This window comes from Muntiacus reevesi, chromosome 2 (assembly GCF_963930625.1).
Source record: "Muntiacus reevesi chromosome 2, mMunRee1.1, whole genome shotgun sequence".
Classification (NCBI taxonomy): domain Eukaryota; kingdom Metazoa; phylum Chordata; class Mammalia; order Artiodactyla; family Cervidae; genus Muntiacus; species Muntiacus reevesi.
The window spans coordinates 136250684-136270973 of record NC_089250.1 but is presented as its reverse complement, the minus strand read 5'-3'; the positions used below and the strand labels follow the sequence as shown (position 1 = coordinate 136270973).

Sequence of the window (20290 nt, the reverse complement as noted above, 5' to 3'; positions counted from 1 at the left end):
CATCATATCAGTTCCACTGAGCTGACCCTTAAATGTTTTCTGCCAAGATGTTGTATTTTCTTATGCTGCAAGAGTGAATTTCATTAAACTGTTATTTCAGAGGGTTGGATTCTAATTAGTGATTCCCTGTTCAACCAATTATTTAAAAAATAATAGCAGTGCATTTGGCAGTATGCATTGTTAGCCAGTTAGTATTGTTATATTTAACAGAAAAAGAAGTAATCCCATCAGAAATCTGCCCAGGGCCAAGCCACTGCTAGAAATTGTGTTACTGGAAATCAGACTGAACTCTTCCCAAGCAAAACAGATTCCTGTTTTTTTCTTATGTACTTTGAAAAGTGAGTTATGTATTTGAGCATCTTTATTTTGACTTCATGAAAGTGCCCCTGTTTTTTGTTTTTTAAGTTCCTTTCCAATGATTAAATAATTGTGCCTGCTGGAATTGGGCAGAATCCTAATTGACTGGGGCACCAAAGACAAATTAATCGCTTGTTAGATCAGTATGATTGCCTGTGGAATATAGTAAAATTATTTGTAAGAACAAAGTTTGTAAAGTGCTTTAAAATAGCTGAGTTCATTTTTTTAAACTAAGATGAAAAAATAAGGTGACCTTTGCCACTGTAGTAGCAAAGGGCAGTGTTATCTCATGTTAGTGTAAACAAGTAGACTTAATTCTACTTAAAAGGTAAAAGAAAAAGCAGAGATCATTAAATCAAGCTGTGAAACAGAATTATGAAATGTACCTACAGCTCTGTGCCTTTGGTGACTTCTTAATTCTGAATGTTCCTCACCTTTTCTAATGCATTTATTCAAAGCTCAACTCCAACCTGCTGCTAAAAGTTTAGGTCTCTGTAAAGATGTATTCATAATTCCATTTTGAAAGACCTTACAACAAATTAATTATGACTGGAGTTTATAATTTTATAGTATTTCAGAAAGTCAGGTGTCTTGGGTCTTTTTCTCATCCTAGTGGCAAACTTGCCCAAAGAAAGAAAGCAGAGCAGCAGAGATGCTTTCCCCTTTATCTGCCATCAGAGAATAAAGTCTAAGCAGGGCCAACTCAAACGTGAACAGCATTATGAGATGAGGGCCAATGCAACCCTTTGTTTCTAAAGAGCTTGTGCTTTAAAAAAAAAAAAAAAGTGTGAGTAGGGGCGCTGTGTAATATTCCTGGCTTTTTCTAATTGGTGATATGCTTAGGAGTGGAAAGAGAAAAATTCCCCTTTCATAGTCTTTAAATTGCAAATATATTATTTTAAAAAATGGACATTCTTTGCTAGTATTCTGTTCTTTTTTGCAACTAAAGACAAACACAAAGTAGTTTTAATATCTTAGCCCTTTCCCTTTTTTCTTAGATGGGAATCTGAAAAAAAAGTTTTCTGCAAGAAGAGTTCCTGCAGTTGTAAAAATAACAAAACTGACTTTAATCTCATGTCTGTTTTAAGTCACAGACACAATAGTTTATAACTAAATTGCTTTTTTAAAGATTATTCATCCTTTATTCTTTCTGTTTAAGTTATTTGAAAGGATAGATATGGACCTCTATTTGTGATCATCTGTTTTTCACTGTTCTATGATCACACTGACAGCACAGCAGGAAACCCAAGATGCTGAGTTGTATTCTTTAACATTCTGTGTCTGTAAGATGATACATGTTCTAGGGTTAAACAGGAATTATATTTAGTTATCTAGTCAGAAATTGGATTTTGTGTTCCCTGCCTAGATAATGCATGTTTTATACATTTCAAAGTTCATTTTTTAAAAAGTAAACTAATTTGTTTTGTTTTAAAATTTTGTTTTTGCCATTGTTGTATATTAATCTGTAGTCACTTAGTCTAATGAAGGTTCCCCCATGCCAGCACCTCCTATAAATGTAGCTAGTTTCTAGAAGGCTAAACAAGTCTACATTAGCATCCTGGAATTTTAGTCTATCCAAGACTTCCAGATTGGAGGCCAAGCAGTCTGGATGAAAAGAGTTAACATCTTTAGCTTTTATCCCTGTGCATAGAATTAAATTTCTTTGGAACACACTGAGCTTTGTGGACCGGTGTGTGTCTTGGAATAGAAGGCTGTTTTTGAAAGAATTCAGTTTGACTTTGCTAGACAATCTTATATTGAATACAGTGCAGTTCACTTGAACAGTAAACATGTATTGAGCACGCACTGTGTTACTGGCGCTGAGAAAGTGCACATCATACCACCCTGAATGGACATCCCACTCTTGTTGAACAGGTCATCATGTATAATGTCAAAGATTTAAGAAATGTGCCAATAGAATACTAACCCAATTAATTGAATATTAAATTATTTTCCTTAACATAATAATTCTCAAATTTTGGTTTTTAAATATATCAGGGCATTTTTTTCCAGGAGTATTGTGGTTTGAATTCTGGAAAGTCTTAGAACTATTTTAGGCCCTTTATAGAAGATGATCCTAAACTAGATATTAGTGCTGGTACTCAACAAGTGAGATTTTGTGTGTCCAGATTGATTTTCATCTTATCCTGGGCCAGAAATGGTCCTTCAGCACATTACAGTGAATAAAACATGATCACTCAAGAATTATCCTTTTGGATCTCATAAGGTTTTTTGTCTTTGATATTTTCCCATTGTAAGACAGGGACCATTATCACTAATAAATGATAATATAGTCCTTATCTCACTAAACAGAAATGCACAAACACTTCTGAAGATACAAGGCAACCTGTTTTAAGTGGATTGTCTTTACTGAGTTTAGGTTGTTCCTTCTGATCTTTTGACAGGAGTGACTTTTAAAAATTAAGGTTGGTAAAAAAAAATCTGGGGCCTAGAAAAATTAGCCTGAAAGTGGGAGAATATCGATGGAAAATCTTGATGAGTTTACCCAAAGTTGGATTGCCTGATTGCTGCCTTTTCTAGGTCAAGTAATTTCTACTGTCTCTTGTCTCTCCCTTCCATCACTCCTGTCAGTGACAGTGGCAGGCCAAGGATGGTTCGCCTGAAGTCTCCTGCTGTTTCCAGATCTTGCTTTCCTTCCATTTCCTCTCTCTCTCCACCCCCACACTAGGAAAGGCTGTGGGTAGACTCCTCATGCCACCGTGTGGCTAAAGTGTACATATTCTTCAGAGAGTCAGTACAAGGAAAGCGGTGATCCATCTCTCTTGTCCATCTCTTCTCCTGCTACCACCTGAACATGCAAGAGCATATTGCCACTCTTCATTCAGGTGTTGTAAGCAACATGTCTTCCTAAATCTCAGTGCAGAAATCTCCCTGTTGCATATCCCTATGGCATGAGAACCTTTCCTGACTGCATGTCTTTGCTCTGAGAGCAAGTAAGTGCCAGGCTTGGGAGTTTTGAGGGGAGATCACCAGGAAAGAGTGGAAAAGGAAGGATCTGGTCCCTGTACTCTCCTCTGGTTTGTAACCATGAGTATCTTCTGACTGGAGCTTCTGGACCTAGACATCTCATTTGGGGGCTGCCTCAGTAATCCAACTTTGAGAGCCATGTGTTTCCAACTTTGATCAGGCTTGAAAAACCCTCAGTCTTCCTTTCTAGTTAGAGGCATCTGTGAGCTGTTCCTCCACTTTTTGACTTTCTCCTGACAGTTTATCTGACCAGGTCCTGCAGAAAAGATCAGTCTTGAGTTCCTGGAGCCTGCCAATTGCCTGTCATCTTTGAATCTTTCACCTTCTTAGCTGTTGTTCTGATGAGTCTCTCCTGTTTGTTTCTCCCTAATATTCTGCTATGAATCCTGATATTTTCTTCTCCTCATTCTGCCCTCCCTCCCCCCACATCCCAACTGCTGTGAGGATGGCTTTTCTATGGAAATTCTAGGGGAAAACATTTTTTTGAGGTAAATATTCACTAATGTATGGCATACATCTAGAGGATATGATGAATTTTTCTAAGAGCATTTATTCCACACATTCTGTGCAAACATTCTGGTAGGCCACACATATTAGGAATCACATCCTGATTTGTGATTTAGCAAAGGGGAGTATTATAACTATATCCTTTTTGTTCAGTGAAGTGGTTGCAGACAGAAATCTTCTTATGTCAAATTGGTCAGCACTAGAAGCTTTTTCTTTCACCCAATCCCAAGTTCAGAATGAGTTGTCTCAGATAAACTCCACAATTAGCATACTGACTTAATTCACTGCACTGCCCTTAAGATTAAGGATTTCTAGTGTTGATTGGTGGTTGTGAGCTCCCTCCTCTAGGAAAGCACACCCTCACCCACAGCTGATGTCAAAGGTTGCCATATCAGTGGCAGTTTGAGTAACATTTACTTAAAGCTAAAGTAAGACTGGGATGAACTGGTGCTTATAGAGCAGAAACCAGGCCAAGTTAATGTTAAGCAAAGATTTACAAGTTAAGCAAACGTTAGAGAAAAACAACCCCTGGACAGAATGAAACATTTGAGTGCCACTCTGTGCCCAACAGTATGCCCAGAGTTCTCAAATATGTTTAATCCTCATGAAAACCTTGTGAGGTTGCAAGTGGTAGACTTTTCATCATAGAATAAGGAAGCAGAGTTCAAAGGGGGTGATTAGTCAAGACCACAACAATTTAAAAAGCTAAGGCTCAAACTCATATCTCCAGACTTCAAGTCTGGGACTCTTTACACAGAGGGAAGCTGCTTTATCAGGCTGAGATCTGAGATTCTGTCTCCATAACGGTAACAACAGTCAGCCTGGCACCAACTCGATTTAATCAACTTAAATACTCTTATCGCTCAGACTTAGTTGGTTGTTCATACCATTTATTGAAAATATTCATAACTTCCCAACATCTCATGCAGAGTGGAAGTTTATGAGCATTTCCTCTACTGAAGATATTTGACCGCTTTTGTGATCCAACTTGGCAATTGTAAACTCAGAAAATCCACCTTCGAGTTGAATTTTCCTTTCTTTCAAAGTGCAGGCCTCTTTGTCACCCTGAGGTGTGCCTTATGCCTCTTTCCTGTCTGCTTTGTTATTTGCAAAGAGGAGAAATGGAGCTTCTGGATTCATGATTTAAAATCTGAAAAGATGAATGTGTTAGTATTTCCCTCAGGAAACCTCATTCCTGCTCTGTCCCATTTGGCTCTCACAGTATCTTGGACTTCTACATTGCCTTAGGCTAACTTTGAAATCTAATTAAACCGTAGGAACAGGACCCCGGGGTGGGGCAGAATGGGAGAGTAATCATGATTTTCTTTCTGTTGAGCTGATCCCTTTCAGATCTTTATGAAGAATTGGAAGCAAAACAAGGAGCCATAGTTGAGGTTCAGATTCACCTCCAGGGCATGGTCACCACAACCCAGAGGAATTCACGGACATACTATATGCTACATATAACTGCAGTATTTTTGTTTCCCTCTCTAGTCTGGGACACAGGAAAGCTCATCACAAGAGCCAGTGTGTAGGTTAGACTTGTAGTAGTGTACTGTTCTCATGCAACAGTTGTTTATGAGCTGATTTGAATTACCATAAAAGCATAGAACATCTTAACCAAAGTACAGAATGCCCTTGGTTATGGCTACCAGAACTCCTAATTTCCCACCACTGTGGTGACCAGACAGACCCTGTTAACACTGTCTGGATGGGAAAGAAAAAATAGAAGTGGTTTGGAGACATCTGACTTCCTCACAGACTCTGTCTATGCCTGCTGTCACCTCTATCTGTCTGAATTTCAGCCTCTGGTACCCTCATCTTCCTAAGGTTAAATGTTAAGAATGTGCTCTTGGGAGATAACGCTGTCCATGTCGGCTACAGAGGATGGTTTCACATGAGGATTCACTGTCATACATTCAGTAGGTGGTTTGACTACATTTTCCGGATAAGACATATCCTTGATCAAGGACTCACATTTCAAGAGCAGGATGGAGTTCATAATGTATAGATAGATAGATGAAGGTTTTAGTTGACTTTTACCAGATCCTTACTGCTTTTCTTCTGTTTTTCTCTCTTCCTCCCAAGTAGTCAAAATGGTAGCCCTCTCACTGGCTCAGCTTCCTCCTTATTCAGAGGAAGGGAATTTATATGGAACTTTCCTACATTAACTGATAATGCTCACTGTAAAGAATCCTTTAAAACCTAGCCTCTATGAGTAGTTGTATATTATGACATCTGTAGGTGATTTGTATCTTCCATATAAAAAGTATTTTCAGATTAGAATTTTGTAGGACTTGAGGAAAGTTTGCTCTGTGTTTGTTAGTTACCTATGTAGTAGGTGGATTAAATTACTCTTTTTTTATGTTGTTTTTACCAACTGGTTACTTTTCTCAATAATTAGAAATGCTGTTTAGTACTTAAGTGACATCCCTCTGTTGTTTGAGTCTAGCATGAGTTTAGGCAGCAGGAAGTACAGTTTTAATGAGGACTTGCTGACTGAGTAAGGACCAAATACAAACAGCAGCTATTGAGTTATTATTTACTTTTCTTCAAGGATCATTAGACTATTGAGGTTTTTCTAGTTAAATACAGGTTAAGGTAGAGAAATGAGTAATTTTCATATTCCTCCCCCCCAAAAATTTTCTGTAGTCACCTTGGATTCTTTCTTCTAGCTTCTTAATAAATTGTCCTTCACTTGAGTAAGACTTCATTGGCTAAAATGCCTGCAGACTTTTGGGTGGCCAAGAAAATGACTGCACATAAGCTTCTAAGTGGAAATTATTAATTTATATAATTTTCATAAAAGCGTAGGTGAATGAGGGTTTCTTTTCCCTAACAGAACTGCTTAACTGCCAATAGCATCAGCCATGACTGAATCTTTGGGCCGAGAAGATGATTTTCCAACAGCCAGATTCACAAAGTGCTTGTGGAAGTTGCTGGGATCTTCCAGCCGCAGTAGATGTCTCTGCCACCTGTGGGTCCCTAAAGTTCCTTTGGAGACCAAGATGCCATTGAAGAACCTCTGGTTACAGTAGCTCTTGTCTTCAGCTGGAGCTTCAAGCTCTCTTTCTAAATTAGACACTTTCTTGAGTCCTTCCTAAGGGTAGAAGACAAGCGCATTCAATCCTTTGCCAACGTTCGTCTCCTGGCCATTCACCGGGCCGAGGAAGTGTTCACTGTCTTATTCTATTCCAGAAGAAGCCAGGTCTTTGGGAAATTAGTGTTTAATTTCCAGGCCCTAAAAGGTTACCTATTTTACTAAGCCAACTTGACTAATAGAGGAAATTCATTAATGACTAAGGTAAATAAATTCAACTTTCAATTTCTTCTTCTCTGTGACTGGAATAACATTAGCTATGTGAGAAAGTCCTTAAGCCATCATAAGTTGTTGAGACAAATAAGGACCCACTAAATTCTAATATTCAGGGTGATTCTTGGGCTTCCCAGATGGCTCAGTGGTAAAGAATCTGCCTACCAAGCAGGAGACTTGGGTTTGATCCCTGGGTTGGGAAGATCCCCTGGAAAAGGAAATGGCAACCTACTCCAGTATTCTTTATTCCTACCTGGGAAATCCCATGGAAAGAGGAGGCTGGTGGGCTGCAATTTATGGGGTCACCAAAGAGTCAGACATGACTTAAAAACTAAACAACAGGGACTTGATTCTTATTGCACTGTTTGAATGAATGTGATTTCCGGATCCTGCCCCAAGACTGAAGCCAGGGTCCACTTGGGCTCTTACTAGAAATGTTTCTTTGACTGATATGACTCAGTAATTCTGATCATAATGGGATCATTGGGGTAACTTTCTGCTCTTCTGTCTTTAAAAGCACTTATTCTCTGGCTTAATGACTGCTAGCTTATTTACTCATCTTCTGAAAAATTACCTGTTGGATGTTAAGTCATTCTTCCTATTAGAAACAGAAGCTTAGAAATCAATTACCAGTATTAAGCAGTCTGGTTTGAAGAAGGCAGAAAGACAGCCTTTCTTTCACAGTGACATAACTTGGTTACAGCAGTACATGGCTTTCCTTCTGTTTATAGAAATCTGGTGGAGTTCTTGCATCGTTCAGCCCTTCAGCCCTTGAACCTGCTGCAGAGTTCTTCTCCTGCCCTTCCAGCCTGTGCAGCTCTCCTTCTCCCCCAGATACTGATTCCTGCGGAGCTCAGCTGTCTGGGGGCCTTTGCACGCTGGCTGTGGCCCAGGTCTTCATCTGTCTTCCCTGTCCACTCCTTTCCAAATACCGTGTGTAGGTATTTGAGGAAGTAGATTCTTGGGTCATTCCCTAGGAGTAGGGCTAAGTCTTTTGGACTTAAAACCATGTGAGTGGCCTGAAAGGAGTGGTCATACCTGGAGGAGGTGCCATCCAGTATCAAGTAAACAGTTAACTTCAGGCAGTTTGGATCCAGGTAAGTAACTGCTGTATGTCTCTCCATGGTACCTTCTGATGAGGACAGTTGTAGCACATCAGACCTTTGGAATGTCCAATTTCCAAATGCCTCCTGTCCAGGTATTTTGCAGATATCCAAAGAGCTCTAGTGAAGAGTGCAGACCAGACCTCTGGATTTATAGCAGGGCACAGGATGGGTGTGCTTTTACTGCCTTTTAGCAGCTTAGTGTTTCCTGGTGATTATAAGCGCTCAATAAATGTTTATTGCTGCTATTATCATTTTTAGTATTGTTATTTAGAATTTAGTGTGAGAAGTTAGTATGGAGATTCCTCAATTGAAATAAACTCTAAAAATCTTTTACTTTTTAGAAAATTGTGGAGAGTTATTTCTAGGTTGTAAACATATTGCCTCTAGAGTTAATTCTTTCTGTAGCTTAATCTTAATTTAAAAGTGTGACTTTAGTAATTACTTTCAGCCCTCGGAGTCAGTAAGTAGACTGTTTCTTATTAACTTGTTAGGGCACCTGAAATGCTTTGCCTGCCCAGGGTCCACTCTAGTGGACTAAGCAGTTAGAAATTAGAAAGGAGGGTTGCTGATAGATCATTTCTTTTATACTGTTGCTGAAGTTCTCATTGTGTAAATTTGTGTGTGTGTGTGTAAATTCTTTCTTTCTTTCTTTTTTCATTTTGTTTTCAAATATCCTATGAGGAGCTCCCCTTCTTGAGTTCTAAGACTGGTGTGGACACTCTTCATGATACTTAACGTGGGTTTTCCATTTCTGGTTACACTGCATGATTTTTCCATGTAGTCCTTCCTTCTCCTGGGCAAGAGACCCTTCTAAACATTTATACCAAATGGTGTTTATTTTCTTGCAGTTGAACTGGCAATGATCATGGACCGTTTATATGGTGGTGTCTGCTATGCTGGCATTGATACAGACCCCGAGTTGAAGTACCCCAAAGGTGCCGGCCGTGTGGCATTCTCCAATCAGCAGAGTTACATCGCAGCCATCAGCGCTCGCTTTGTGCAGCTCCAACACAATGACATTGACAAACGGGTAAGCAACTGCTTGGGGTATCATTGCTATGGGAAAGAAATGAAAGTTATTCCATGGGCCCCTGGGGAGAAGAACACCTTATGTGGCATTAGTCCATGAGTCCATCTAGGCTGCCTGAAAAAGAGAATACCCTTGGTATTTAAGGCGTTAATGAACTTTCTGTTTCCCCCATCCCTGGGGTGATGTTACACTTATGAAAGTAATGCTGCACAATTTAGCAAAACAAACCAGTGCTGTTTAAAAGATGATGCCGGGACTTCCCTGGTGGTCCAGTGGCTAAGACTCAGCACTCCCAGTGCAGGGGACCTAGGTTCCACCCCTGGTCAGGGAACTGGATCCCACATGCCACAACTGAAGATCCTGTGTGCTGCAAGGAAGTCCTGGTGGAGCCAAATAAATAAATAAATATTTTTGAAAAAAAGATGATGCCAGCAGCACAGTAACAAAGATTGAGAGCCTGTTTGACCCACGTGGTCCTCTTCAAACAAAGAACTTGAACTAACATTTAATGTTAACTTTCAGGAGTATACATAAAATTTTGAAGTTCCCATTTCTCTTAAACTTGCAAGATCATATGTGATAGCAATTGCTGGAGCTATTGATAGCAGTGGCTGCTTGCTGTCCCCTCTCCAGCACTCTGTCATCCTCCTGCTCATCGCAAACAGACATATCCCTTACCTGTCTCCTTGCTCATTGACGTTGCCTGCCTGGCCAGTCGAGGCACTCAGATTTGCCGTCATCCAAACAGGAGACAGTAGAGCTGGAGAGCACTGGTGTGCCCAGTTGGGTTTGGGGACAGACGCAGGTTTAAACCCCAGTTCTGCCACTGTTTGGAAGCTTGGGGGACTAGGAGGGAGGAGCTAATCTGAGACCTGACTGATAGAATAATGGAGCCAGGGGGAAAACATCAAGCCTTAAACACCTCCATATGCAATTGTCCAGTGGCTGTTAATGCTTCCAGTCAAGGCTGTTTTGGGGGCACACACTGGATGGGAATAAATAAAGTAGTAAATGTGATCTCTTACCAGGTGTCAGCTCCTCTCTATGGTTGACTAACTGGTTTTGTGTAGCAGACCTAGAGTGTTAGTTAGGAGATAAAAGTTTCAATGGGGGATGGATTTTTTTAAAGTCAATAAGATAACATTTTCCTTAAGACATAGATCAAATTACAAAAGCCAGTGCTTAAAATAAACAATCTATTTGTTATGTCACTGGGATCTCTTTAAGTAGTGGTGGTTCATTTTTTAATTAAAATGAATGATGGTTTTAGAAAATCATGAAATACTCTAAATCAGTGGAAGGTCAGGGGTGATAAAGATTCAACTCCATTCCTAGTTTTCAAGCGCCCACAGCACCCCTTTGGTAGCAGTAATTCCCCTACAGACTGTGAGCTCCGCAAAGCTGGGAATGCTGTCCGTCTCATTCTCTGCTTCCCCACTGCTTAATGTGTGGATTCAGTTGTTGTTGTTGTTTAGTCACTGAGTCATGTCTGACTTTTTGCGACCCGTGGACTGTATCCCACCAGGCTCCTCTGTCCATGGGATTTTCCCAGGCAAGAATACTGGAGTGGTTTACCATTTCCTTCTCCAGGTGTAGATACAGTAGGTGCTTGGTAAACCTCTGTTGGATTGACAAATGGTGCTCTGTGGAGGGTTTTATTAACTTCTGCTGCTGGTGGACTTGCTTGTGCCTATATGTTTGTGAATCTGAAAACCCAGATTCTGTTACGTTTAGACTGCTGTTGCCCCGGTCAGTGGTGAATCCCAGGCAATAAACTTAACCTGAAAAGCGCTTGTGTTCTTATCTGTATCCAAGTAGCTTTCTTTTTGTTCCCCTCTGAAGCCAGTAGGCGTGAGACTGCTCAGGAGGTGGGTCCTAAAGATGATAAAAGGAGATTCCACTTTTCCTTTGCTCCCTCCCTAACAACCTCCTGTCTTACTCCTTAGTTAGAAGGAAGTGCATTTACTCCAGGGTTTATGGTATTCTTTGAACTCCTGCAAGAATCGTAGAAAATTCAGGCACTACTTGTTTTATTGCCTACCTCTGCCCTCACCTCTGCTATACTCATGCCCTCAGCACTGATGCCCACAAGACTTAGACCTAAGTAGGGAAGAAAGAAGTGACGTTTCTTTTGCTAGCATAATCACAGACCATGCTATAGAAAAGTGTTTGGCTCGTCAAACTTCTTAGGAACGCCACTGACTGTTTCTGCTCTTTGCATTTGGATTACCTAATACCCTCCATACCTTAGGATGGTCCTTGATAAACATTTAGGGTAGCAACCAGTTGTAATAGGAGTATAGAGTTTGGAGCCAGAACAGATCCCAGTACATTTAAACCTCTGCTGCACCAATCACCAGACCTCTGGTGACCCCAAATAAGTTACTTAATGACCAGAGCCTTGGGTCTTCATCTGCAACTCCTGGGGAAAGTCTGAAGATTAAATGGGATTTGAAGACTGAACATCCAGAGTCACATGGCAGTTAAGATGTTTATCTGACACTTGCAGATTTAACAGTATTCATCTTGTTGGAAGTGTACTTACACTGATGTTGTTAATATTAAATGGCTTGAATTTTATTGTTGTTCTGCTGAAGATGCAGTGAAAAGTTACACTGGTTAGTGAAAAGAGCCCTGGGCAGAGTCAGATGGCTGGGGCTAGATGTGGTCCTGTTCCCAGTGGGCTGTGTGATTTTGAGCAGGTCACTTAGATTCTGAGTTTCAGAATAAGGACAATAATAGTAATAGCTTTGGGTACCCCACTAGATTGTTGACCTGGAAGAGGTACTGAAGAAGAAAGCAGTACATACAGTGTGACTCACTGGATGGGTGTATAGTGGGACTGTTGTAATGCCACATGGTGTCAAAAGGGATCTGTTGGTTCCTTCAGTGCCCTGGAATGAGAATCATGTGAGTGGGAAAACTGAAAATTACTGCAAGTGATGGATTCCCTTCTCTCCCTGTCTCCCAGTTCCATCTTCATGCTCTTTGTGCTGACCAAGGTGCAGACCATATTCTTTACTATGAGGGATGGAGGCCAGCTTCTGTCTTGAGTGGGGCTCCTTCTCACTGGTTTTCTGTGAATATTGCACTCCTTTCCCCCAAATATTACTCTCTCCTCTTGTTTTCTTCTTGCTTTGAACATAGCCAGCAATACCTTCAGGCTTCCCTGGTGGCTCAGACAGTAAAGAATCTGCCTTCAGGAGACTCAGGTTTGATCAGAAGATCCCCTGGAGAAAGAAAGAGCAACCCACTCTAGAATTCTTGCCTGGAGAACTCCATGGACGGAAAGCCTGGTGGGCTGTAGTCCATGGGTTCGCAAAGAGTTGAACACAACTGAGTGACTAACACTTTCATTTTCAGCAATACCTTATTTTGTTGCCTATGGTACTTTGAGTCTCTGTTAACTGCTGTAGATGCTTTTTTAGGTTGATTTCACTTTTATATTTATGTGTCTTCTAAAGGTTGATTTGAGCTTTCCAGAGAGTTCCTATTTTATAAATAAGCAACATTAGTATTTCCTTAGGTTAGGCCCTTTTCCCTTGCCTGTGAATATAAAATATGCCAATATACAACAGTCACTCCTGTAACTTCTGACACTCTCATCTCTGCTGTCATCTTACTCATCCATGTCACCATCTTTAGCAAGTTCAATTCAGTTCAGTCACTCAGTCGTGTCTGATTCTTTGCAAACCCATTAACCGCAGCACGCCAGGCCTTCCTGTCCATCACCAACTGTCAGAGTCTACCCAAACCCATGTCCATTGACTCGGTGATTCTGTCCAACCACCTCATCCTCTGTCGTCCCCTTCTCTTCCTGCCCTCAGTCTTTCCCAGCATCAGGGTCTTTTCCAATGAGTCAACTCTTCACATCAGGTGGCCAAAGTATTGGAACTTCAGCTTTAGTATCATTTCTTCCAATGAATATTCAGGACTGATCTCCTATAGGATGGACTGGTTGGATCTCCTTGCAGTCCAAGGGACTCTCAAGAGTCTTCTCCAACACCACAGTTCAAAAGCATCAATTCTTTGGCGCTCAGCTTTCTTTATAGTCCAAGTCTCACATCCATACATAATTACTGGAAAAACCATAGCCTTGACTAGACGGACCTTTGTTGACAAAGTAATGTCTCTGCTTTTTAATATGCTATCTATGTTGGTCATAACTTTCCTTCCAAGGAGTGTCTTTTAATTTCATGGCTGCAATCACTATCTGCAGTTATTTTAGAGCTCCCCCAAAAAAACAAAGTCAGCCACTGTTTCCACTGTTGCCCCATCGATTTGCCATGAAGTGATACAACCAGATGCCATGATCTTAGTTTTCTGAATGTTGAGCTTTAAGCCAACTATTTCACTCTCCTCTTTCACTTTGATCAAGAGGCTCTTTAGTTCTTCTTTATTTTCTGCCATAAAGGTGGTGTCATCTGCATACCTGAGGTTATTGATATTTCTCCCGGCAATCTTGATTCCAGCTTGTGCTTCCTCCAGCCCAGCGTTTCTCATGATGATGATGTACTCTGCATGTAAGTTAAATAAGCAGGGTGACAACATACAGCCTTGACGTACTCCTTTTCCTATTTGGAACCAGTCTGTTGTTCCATGTCCAGTTCTAACTGTTGCTTCCTGACCTGCATACAGGTTTCTCAAGAGGCAGGTCAGGTGGTCTGATATTCACATCTCTTTCAGAATTTTCCACAGTCTATTGTGATCCACACAGTCAAAGGCTTTGGCATAGTCAATAAAGCAGAGATAGATGTTTTTCTGACTCTTTTGCTTTTTCGATAATCCAGCAGATGTTGACATTTTGAACTCTGGTTCTTTTGCCTTTTCTAAAACCAACTTGAACATCTGGAAGTTCTTGGTTCACGTATTGCTGAAGCCTGGCTTGGAGAATTTTGAGCATTACTTTACTAGTGTGTGAGATGAGTGCAATTGTGCAGTAGTTTGAGCATTCTTTGGGATTGCCTTTCTTTGGGATTGGAATGAAAACTGACCTTTTTCAGTCCTGTGGCCACTGCTGAGTTTTCCAAATTTGCTGACATATTGTCTGCAGCACTTTCACAGCATCATCTTTTAGGATTTGAAATAGCTCAACTGTAATTCCATCACCTCCACTAGCTTTGTTTGTAGTGATGCTTCCTAAGGCCCACTTGACTTCACATTCCAGGGTGTCTGGCTCTAGGTGAGTATGAGTGATCACACTGTCATAATTTTCTGGGTCGTGAAGATTTTTTTTTTTTTTTGTGAAGATCTTTTTTGTACAGTTTTTCTGTGTATTCTTGCCACCTCTTCTCAATATCTTCTGCTTCTGTTAGGTCCATACCATTTCTGTCCTTTATTGAGCCCATCTTTGCATGAAATGTTCCCTTGATATCTCTAATTTTCTTGAAGAGATCTCTAGTCTTTCCCATTCTATTATTTTCCTCTATTTCTTTGTATTGATCGCTGAGGAAGTCTTTCTTATCTCCTTGCTATTCTTTGGAACTCTGCATTCAAGTGGGTATATCTTTCCTTTTCTCCTTTGCTTTTCACTTCCCTTCTTTTCACAGCTATCTATAAGGCCTCCTCAGACAGCCATTTTGCTTTTTTGCATTTCTTTTCTTGGGGATGGTCTTGATCCCTGTCTCCTGTACAATGTCACGAACCTCCATCCATAGTTCTTCAGGCACTCTGTCTATCAGATGTAGTCCCTTAAATCTATTTCTCACTTCCACTGTATAGTCATAAGGGATTTGATTTAGGTCATACCTGAGTGGTCTAGTGGTTTTCCCTACTTTCTTCAATTTCAGTCTGAATTTGGTAATAAGGAGTTCATGATCTGAGCCACAGTCAGCTCCCTGTCTTGTTTCTGCTGGTTGTATAGAGCTTCTCCATCTTTGGCTGCAAAGAATATAATCAATCTGATTTCAGTGTTGACCATCTAGTGATGTCCATGTGTAGAGTCTTCTCTTGTTTTGTTGGAAGAGGGTGTTTTCTATGACCAGTGCATTCTCTGGCAGAACTCTATTAGCCTTTGTCCTGCTTCATTCTGTACTCCAAGGCCAAATTTGCCTGTTACTCCAGGTGTTTCCTGACTTCCTACTTTTGCATGCCAGTCCCCTATGATGAAAAGGACATCTCTTTTGGGTGTTAGTTATAGAAGGTCCTGTAGGTCTTCATAGATCCATTCAACTTCAGCTTCTTCAGCATTACTGGTAGGGGCATAGACTTGGATTACCGTGATATTGAATGGTTTGGCTTGGAAATGAACAGAGATCATTCTGTCATTTTTGAGATTACATCCAAGTACTGCATTTCAGACTTCTCCTTTTGTTGACTATGATGGCATAGTCTTGACTATGATGACATTTCTTCTGAGGGATTCCTGCCCACAGTAGTAGATATAATGGTCTTCTGAGTTAAATTCACCCATTCCAGTCCATCTTAGTTCGCTGATTCCTAGAATGTCGATGTTCACTCTTGCCATCTCCTGTTTGACCACTTCCAATTTGCCTTGATTCATGGACCTAACATTCCAGGTTCCTATGCAACATTGCTCTTTATAGCATCAGACCTTGCTTCTATCACCAGTCACATCCAAAACTGGGTGTTGTTTTGCTTTGGCTCCATCCCTTCATTCTTTCTGGAATTATTTCTCCACTGCATATTATTTCTGGAATTATTATACTGGAATTATTTCTCCAGTAGCATATTGGGCACCTAACGACCTGGGGAGTTCATCTTTCAGTGTCCTATCTTTTTGCCTTTTCATACTGTTCATGGGGTTCTCAAGGCAAGAATACTGAAGTGGTTTGCCATTCCCTTCTCCAGTGGACCACATTCTGTCAGACCTCTCCACCATGACCCCGGCGTCTTGGGTGGCCCCACATGGCATGGCTTAGTTTCACTGAGTTAGATAAGGCTGTGGTCCGTGTGATCAGATTGGCTAGTTGTCCGTGATTGTGGTTTTAGTCTGTCTGCCCTCCGATGCTCTCTCTCAGTGCCTGCCGTCAAACTTGGGTTTCTCTTACCTCGGACGTGGCGTATCTCTTCACCTCTTGGGCAAGAGGTGGTTTTTAAAATTTTCTTTTGGTAACAACTTTATACCTTTTTGAAGTATATGAATTATATATATATATAATGTGGTGCTACAAATCCAGCACCACAATTTGAAGGGATCATTAGAGGCAGGGAATCCTACTTATTAACCTGTGCTCTTCAAATTCACAGGAACAAGGTAGGCTGGGCTGTTGGCAAATTTCTGCTCCCTTCTATGTATTAATTAAGGTCCCCCAAGAATATGTCACCTGTTGGAGTGGGCTGATAAATCTACACATCAGCAAGCTTTATGCCACAGTATGCACAGCAGTGAGAAGACTCCAGAGGTAGAAGAAGCTTCTAAATGGTGGTTCCTTACAGTAGGGCTCCCCACCATCCAGGCCATGGACCAGTACCTCCTGTCATATCAGCAGTGGCATTAAATTAGAAACAAAGTGCGCAATAAATGTAATGCACTTGAATCATCCGAAAACCACCCCCCTCACCTCAGTCCATGGAGCAGTTATCTTCTACAAACGTCCCCGTTGCCAAAAGGGTTGGGGACCACTGTCTTACAGATCAAGACTGCTGGCATGATCTTGACTCTGCCACTGTGCCCAGAGGTCTGAATGGGAGTACTTTGCACATGGGTGACACTCAGTAAGTGTGTAGAATAAATTAGGATGATATATGAGTGAGCAGGGGCTGGGAGCAACCATGGAAGGCTGTCAAGGATACTGGAGTGAGTCATTGTCATCTCTCACCTGGACATCTATAGTTGCTTCCTCATTGGTTTCCCCAGTTCAACTTTAGCCCATCTCCAATTCATTCTTTACATTAAAAACTAAAGCAATCTGGGCTCCCCTGGTGGCTCAGTGGTAAAGAATCTGCCCACAGAATGTTTCGAGAGAACAGCATCGAAACATGTATATTATCTATGGTGAAACAGATCACCAGCCCAGGTTGGATGCATGAGACAAGTGCTCGGGCCTGGTGCACTGGGAAGACCCAGAGGGATCGGGTAGAGAGGGAGGTGGGAGGGGGGATCAGGATGGGGAATACATGTAACTCCATGGCTGATTCATGCCAATGTATGACAAAACCCACTACAATATTGTAAAGTAATTAGCCTCCAACTAATAAAAATAAATGAAAAAAAAAAAAAAAAAGAATCTACCCACCAATGCAGGAGATATGGGTTTGATCCCTGGTCTGGGAAGATCCCACATGCTGCAGAGCAACTAAGCCTATGATCCACAACTACTGAGCCTGTGCTCTAGAGCATGGGAACTGCAATTACTGAGCCTGCACACCCTAGAGCCCATGCTCTGTGACAAGAGAAGCCACTGCAGTCAGAAGCCCATGCACTGAAACTAGAGAGTAGCCCTGCTCACCACAACTAGAGAAAACCCCACGCATCACCGAAGACCTAGCACAGCCAAAAATAAATAAAAAATGAAAAAAAGTCTGAAGCAGTCTTTTAAAAATCATGATTTGAATCACATCTTTCTCTCCTTGAAATCTTTTGATTATGTTCTACTGCCCTTAGGTTCAAGGTCAAAGTCAATTAACACTGCCTACATGACCCTCTGTATACTACATACTGCCTCTGCTTCAGCTCCCATTTCCTCATCTTGGTCTTTTTCTCTGTTTTACAGGGTGATTATGGATAGTTACCTCTCCCTGCCTAAAACTCACTTTTCCTTCAGGTCTCAGATTACTTGTGACAATTTTAGGAATCCTTTCTTCAGTGGTGTTTTCAACTTTCCCATAGATCATTGTCATAATCCCATATGTTATACCTTTGTGGCATTCAGTACCTCTATAGTGAAGCAATCCTAAAGGAAATCAAACCTAAATATTCATTGGAAGGACTGATGCTGAAGCTGAAGCTCCAATACTTCAGCCATCTGATGTGAAGAGCCACCTCATTGGAAAAAACCCTGATGCTGGGAAAGATTGAAAGCAAAAGAAGAAGGGAATGACAGGGGATACGATGATAAGATAGCATCACCAACTCAATGGACTTGAATTTGAGTAAACTCTGGGAGATAGTAGAGGACAGAGGAGCCTGCCTTGCTACAGTCTATGGGATTGCAGTCAGACATGACTTAACAATTGAACAACAACAAAAATGTTTAATGTCTATCTGTGCTTCCAGACCGTACAATCAGTGAGGGCAATGATCGTGTCTCTTGTATTAACACCTGTATACTCAATAAGTAACACACAGTGGACCCACATTAATTAATTATATTTGAATGAATGAATGAGTCATTGAATGAATGAATGCTGATGATTTGAGAGCTTCCTTTGGCATGTCCAACTGTCCACCAGAGGGCACTCTGCACAGCTTTCTTTTTTTACTTAGTTAAGTGCGTTCACTTGAATTAATAAAGGTGTTTAGGTTTTGCTGTTTGGCATATCAAAAAGTATTCTTTAACACTTATAGTCCATTAAAGCTGGACTTTAACTTGGGCATGACCTCATCTAACCCGCTTTATTTACAGCAGAGGAGAACCTAGGAGAGGCTTGGAGACAGACTGTCAAGACACCTATCATTAATTGACATGAGAGCTACCTCTGCTCATGGAACTCCCTTCCCAAACCTTGTCCTTCATTCAGGATCTAATGTTTCTTTAACTCCACTTCTTTCTTTTCACGCAAACCAGGGTAGGTGCTCCTGAATTGTATTATAGGTGCTTTAGCTTTATATGTGTTTCCATAGTTCATGTAACTTTTCAGCTGAACATACACTGCACAGAGCAGGACACATCTGGAGTCTGCTCTCAGGGTTTGCCAGTATGTCTGTAAGTTATTTTGAACATTAACAAAAGGAGTTTGAAATTTTGTGTTGCAGTTGTCTTGCTTTTGTTTTTTGTGTTGTCTTCATATAAACCTTTTCTCAAGTCAGTGTGAGCCAATGCAATTCCGTTGGACTGTAACATTTAGTGAAACTGTGGCATTTTTGCTATCATAATGACCCTTGTTATTGAACATTATTATAAATGAGACAAATGCAATTCATGCCTCAGTTTTTACTTCAAAGGAGATGTTAATAATAACTTGAAAAAAGTCCTTTAAGGATTATATTTATGCATACTTTGTGGCTAAATGTTTACCAGTTATTGACCAATTGGTTATTTGTCCCAATGGCAATAATATCAAGGTAGTATGATACCCAGCACAGGGTTCTCAGGGTTTCTTTGCCTTGGCATACACTCTTATGGGTAACAGAGGCTCCCTAAAGCTAATGGGGGTACTTATGTATCTAAGGGGGAAGATACACCTCACACCCACTCCTGTCCTCACCACCCCCAGAACCACGCTATAGTGGAAAAGTGTCCTGGCTTGGAAATTGGGAGATCTGTTTATACTCCTGTCTCTTCTCCCAGTCACAGTGTGACCTTGGGCAAGTTACTTAACATTTTAGAGGCTTGATTTTAATGATTTTACTGTCCCAAGATAATAAGAACATCTAGCCTAAAATCTTCAGGTTTATTACACAGGTAAACAGTGAAGGTGAAGAAGTGCTCTGGAAAGTTACCAGGCTATACAGATGTTGATTTACATTGTTGCTGAACCTGGCCTGTTTGAACAGTGCTTTTATCTCCTAAGCCTATGTCCAAGGCTAGCAGTTAATTCTTTTTTTCCTTTAAAGTTCCTGCTCAGTTCCACTAAGAATCTTTAATATAAGGATAATGAAATAGTTGAAGTTGACACTAAAAAAAAAATTTTACCATAAGTGCCAGTCTACAGACAGACTAGTTAGATGTTAGTCAAGACATGCATGTAGACACTCAAGTTTCATTTAAAGATGTCAATACCTGGATGCATTTTCTATTTAAAGGATTGAAGGTTTTTCCTCTTTTTAGTCTAGAAAGAGGTATTTCTATCAGTATCTTTTCTCTGATAATACAAAGATCTTGAACCTGAAATTGAGTAAAATGTTAGGGTTAAATTTTACTTATG

General features: G+C 40.8%; 1 protein-coding gene across 6 annotated transcripts in view; it reads left to right on the top strand.

The window, feature by feature from the left end:
- CPEB3 (cytoplasmic polyadenylation element binding protein 3) overlaps nucleotides 1-20290 on the top strand; it is a 194286-nt gene that overhangs the window by 154405 nt on the left and 19591 nt on the right. For all 6 annotated transcript variants that reach the window (XM_065922913.1, XM_065922910.1, XM_065922912.1 and 3 more), the window contains exon 9: nucleotides 9120-9301. In XM_065922913.1, coding sequence (XP_065778985.1) covers nucleotides 9120-9301 — 182 coding nt within the window. The remainder of the gene's footprint in view (nucleotides 1-9119; nucleotides 9302-20290) is intronic.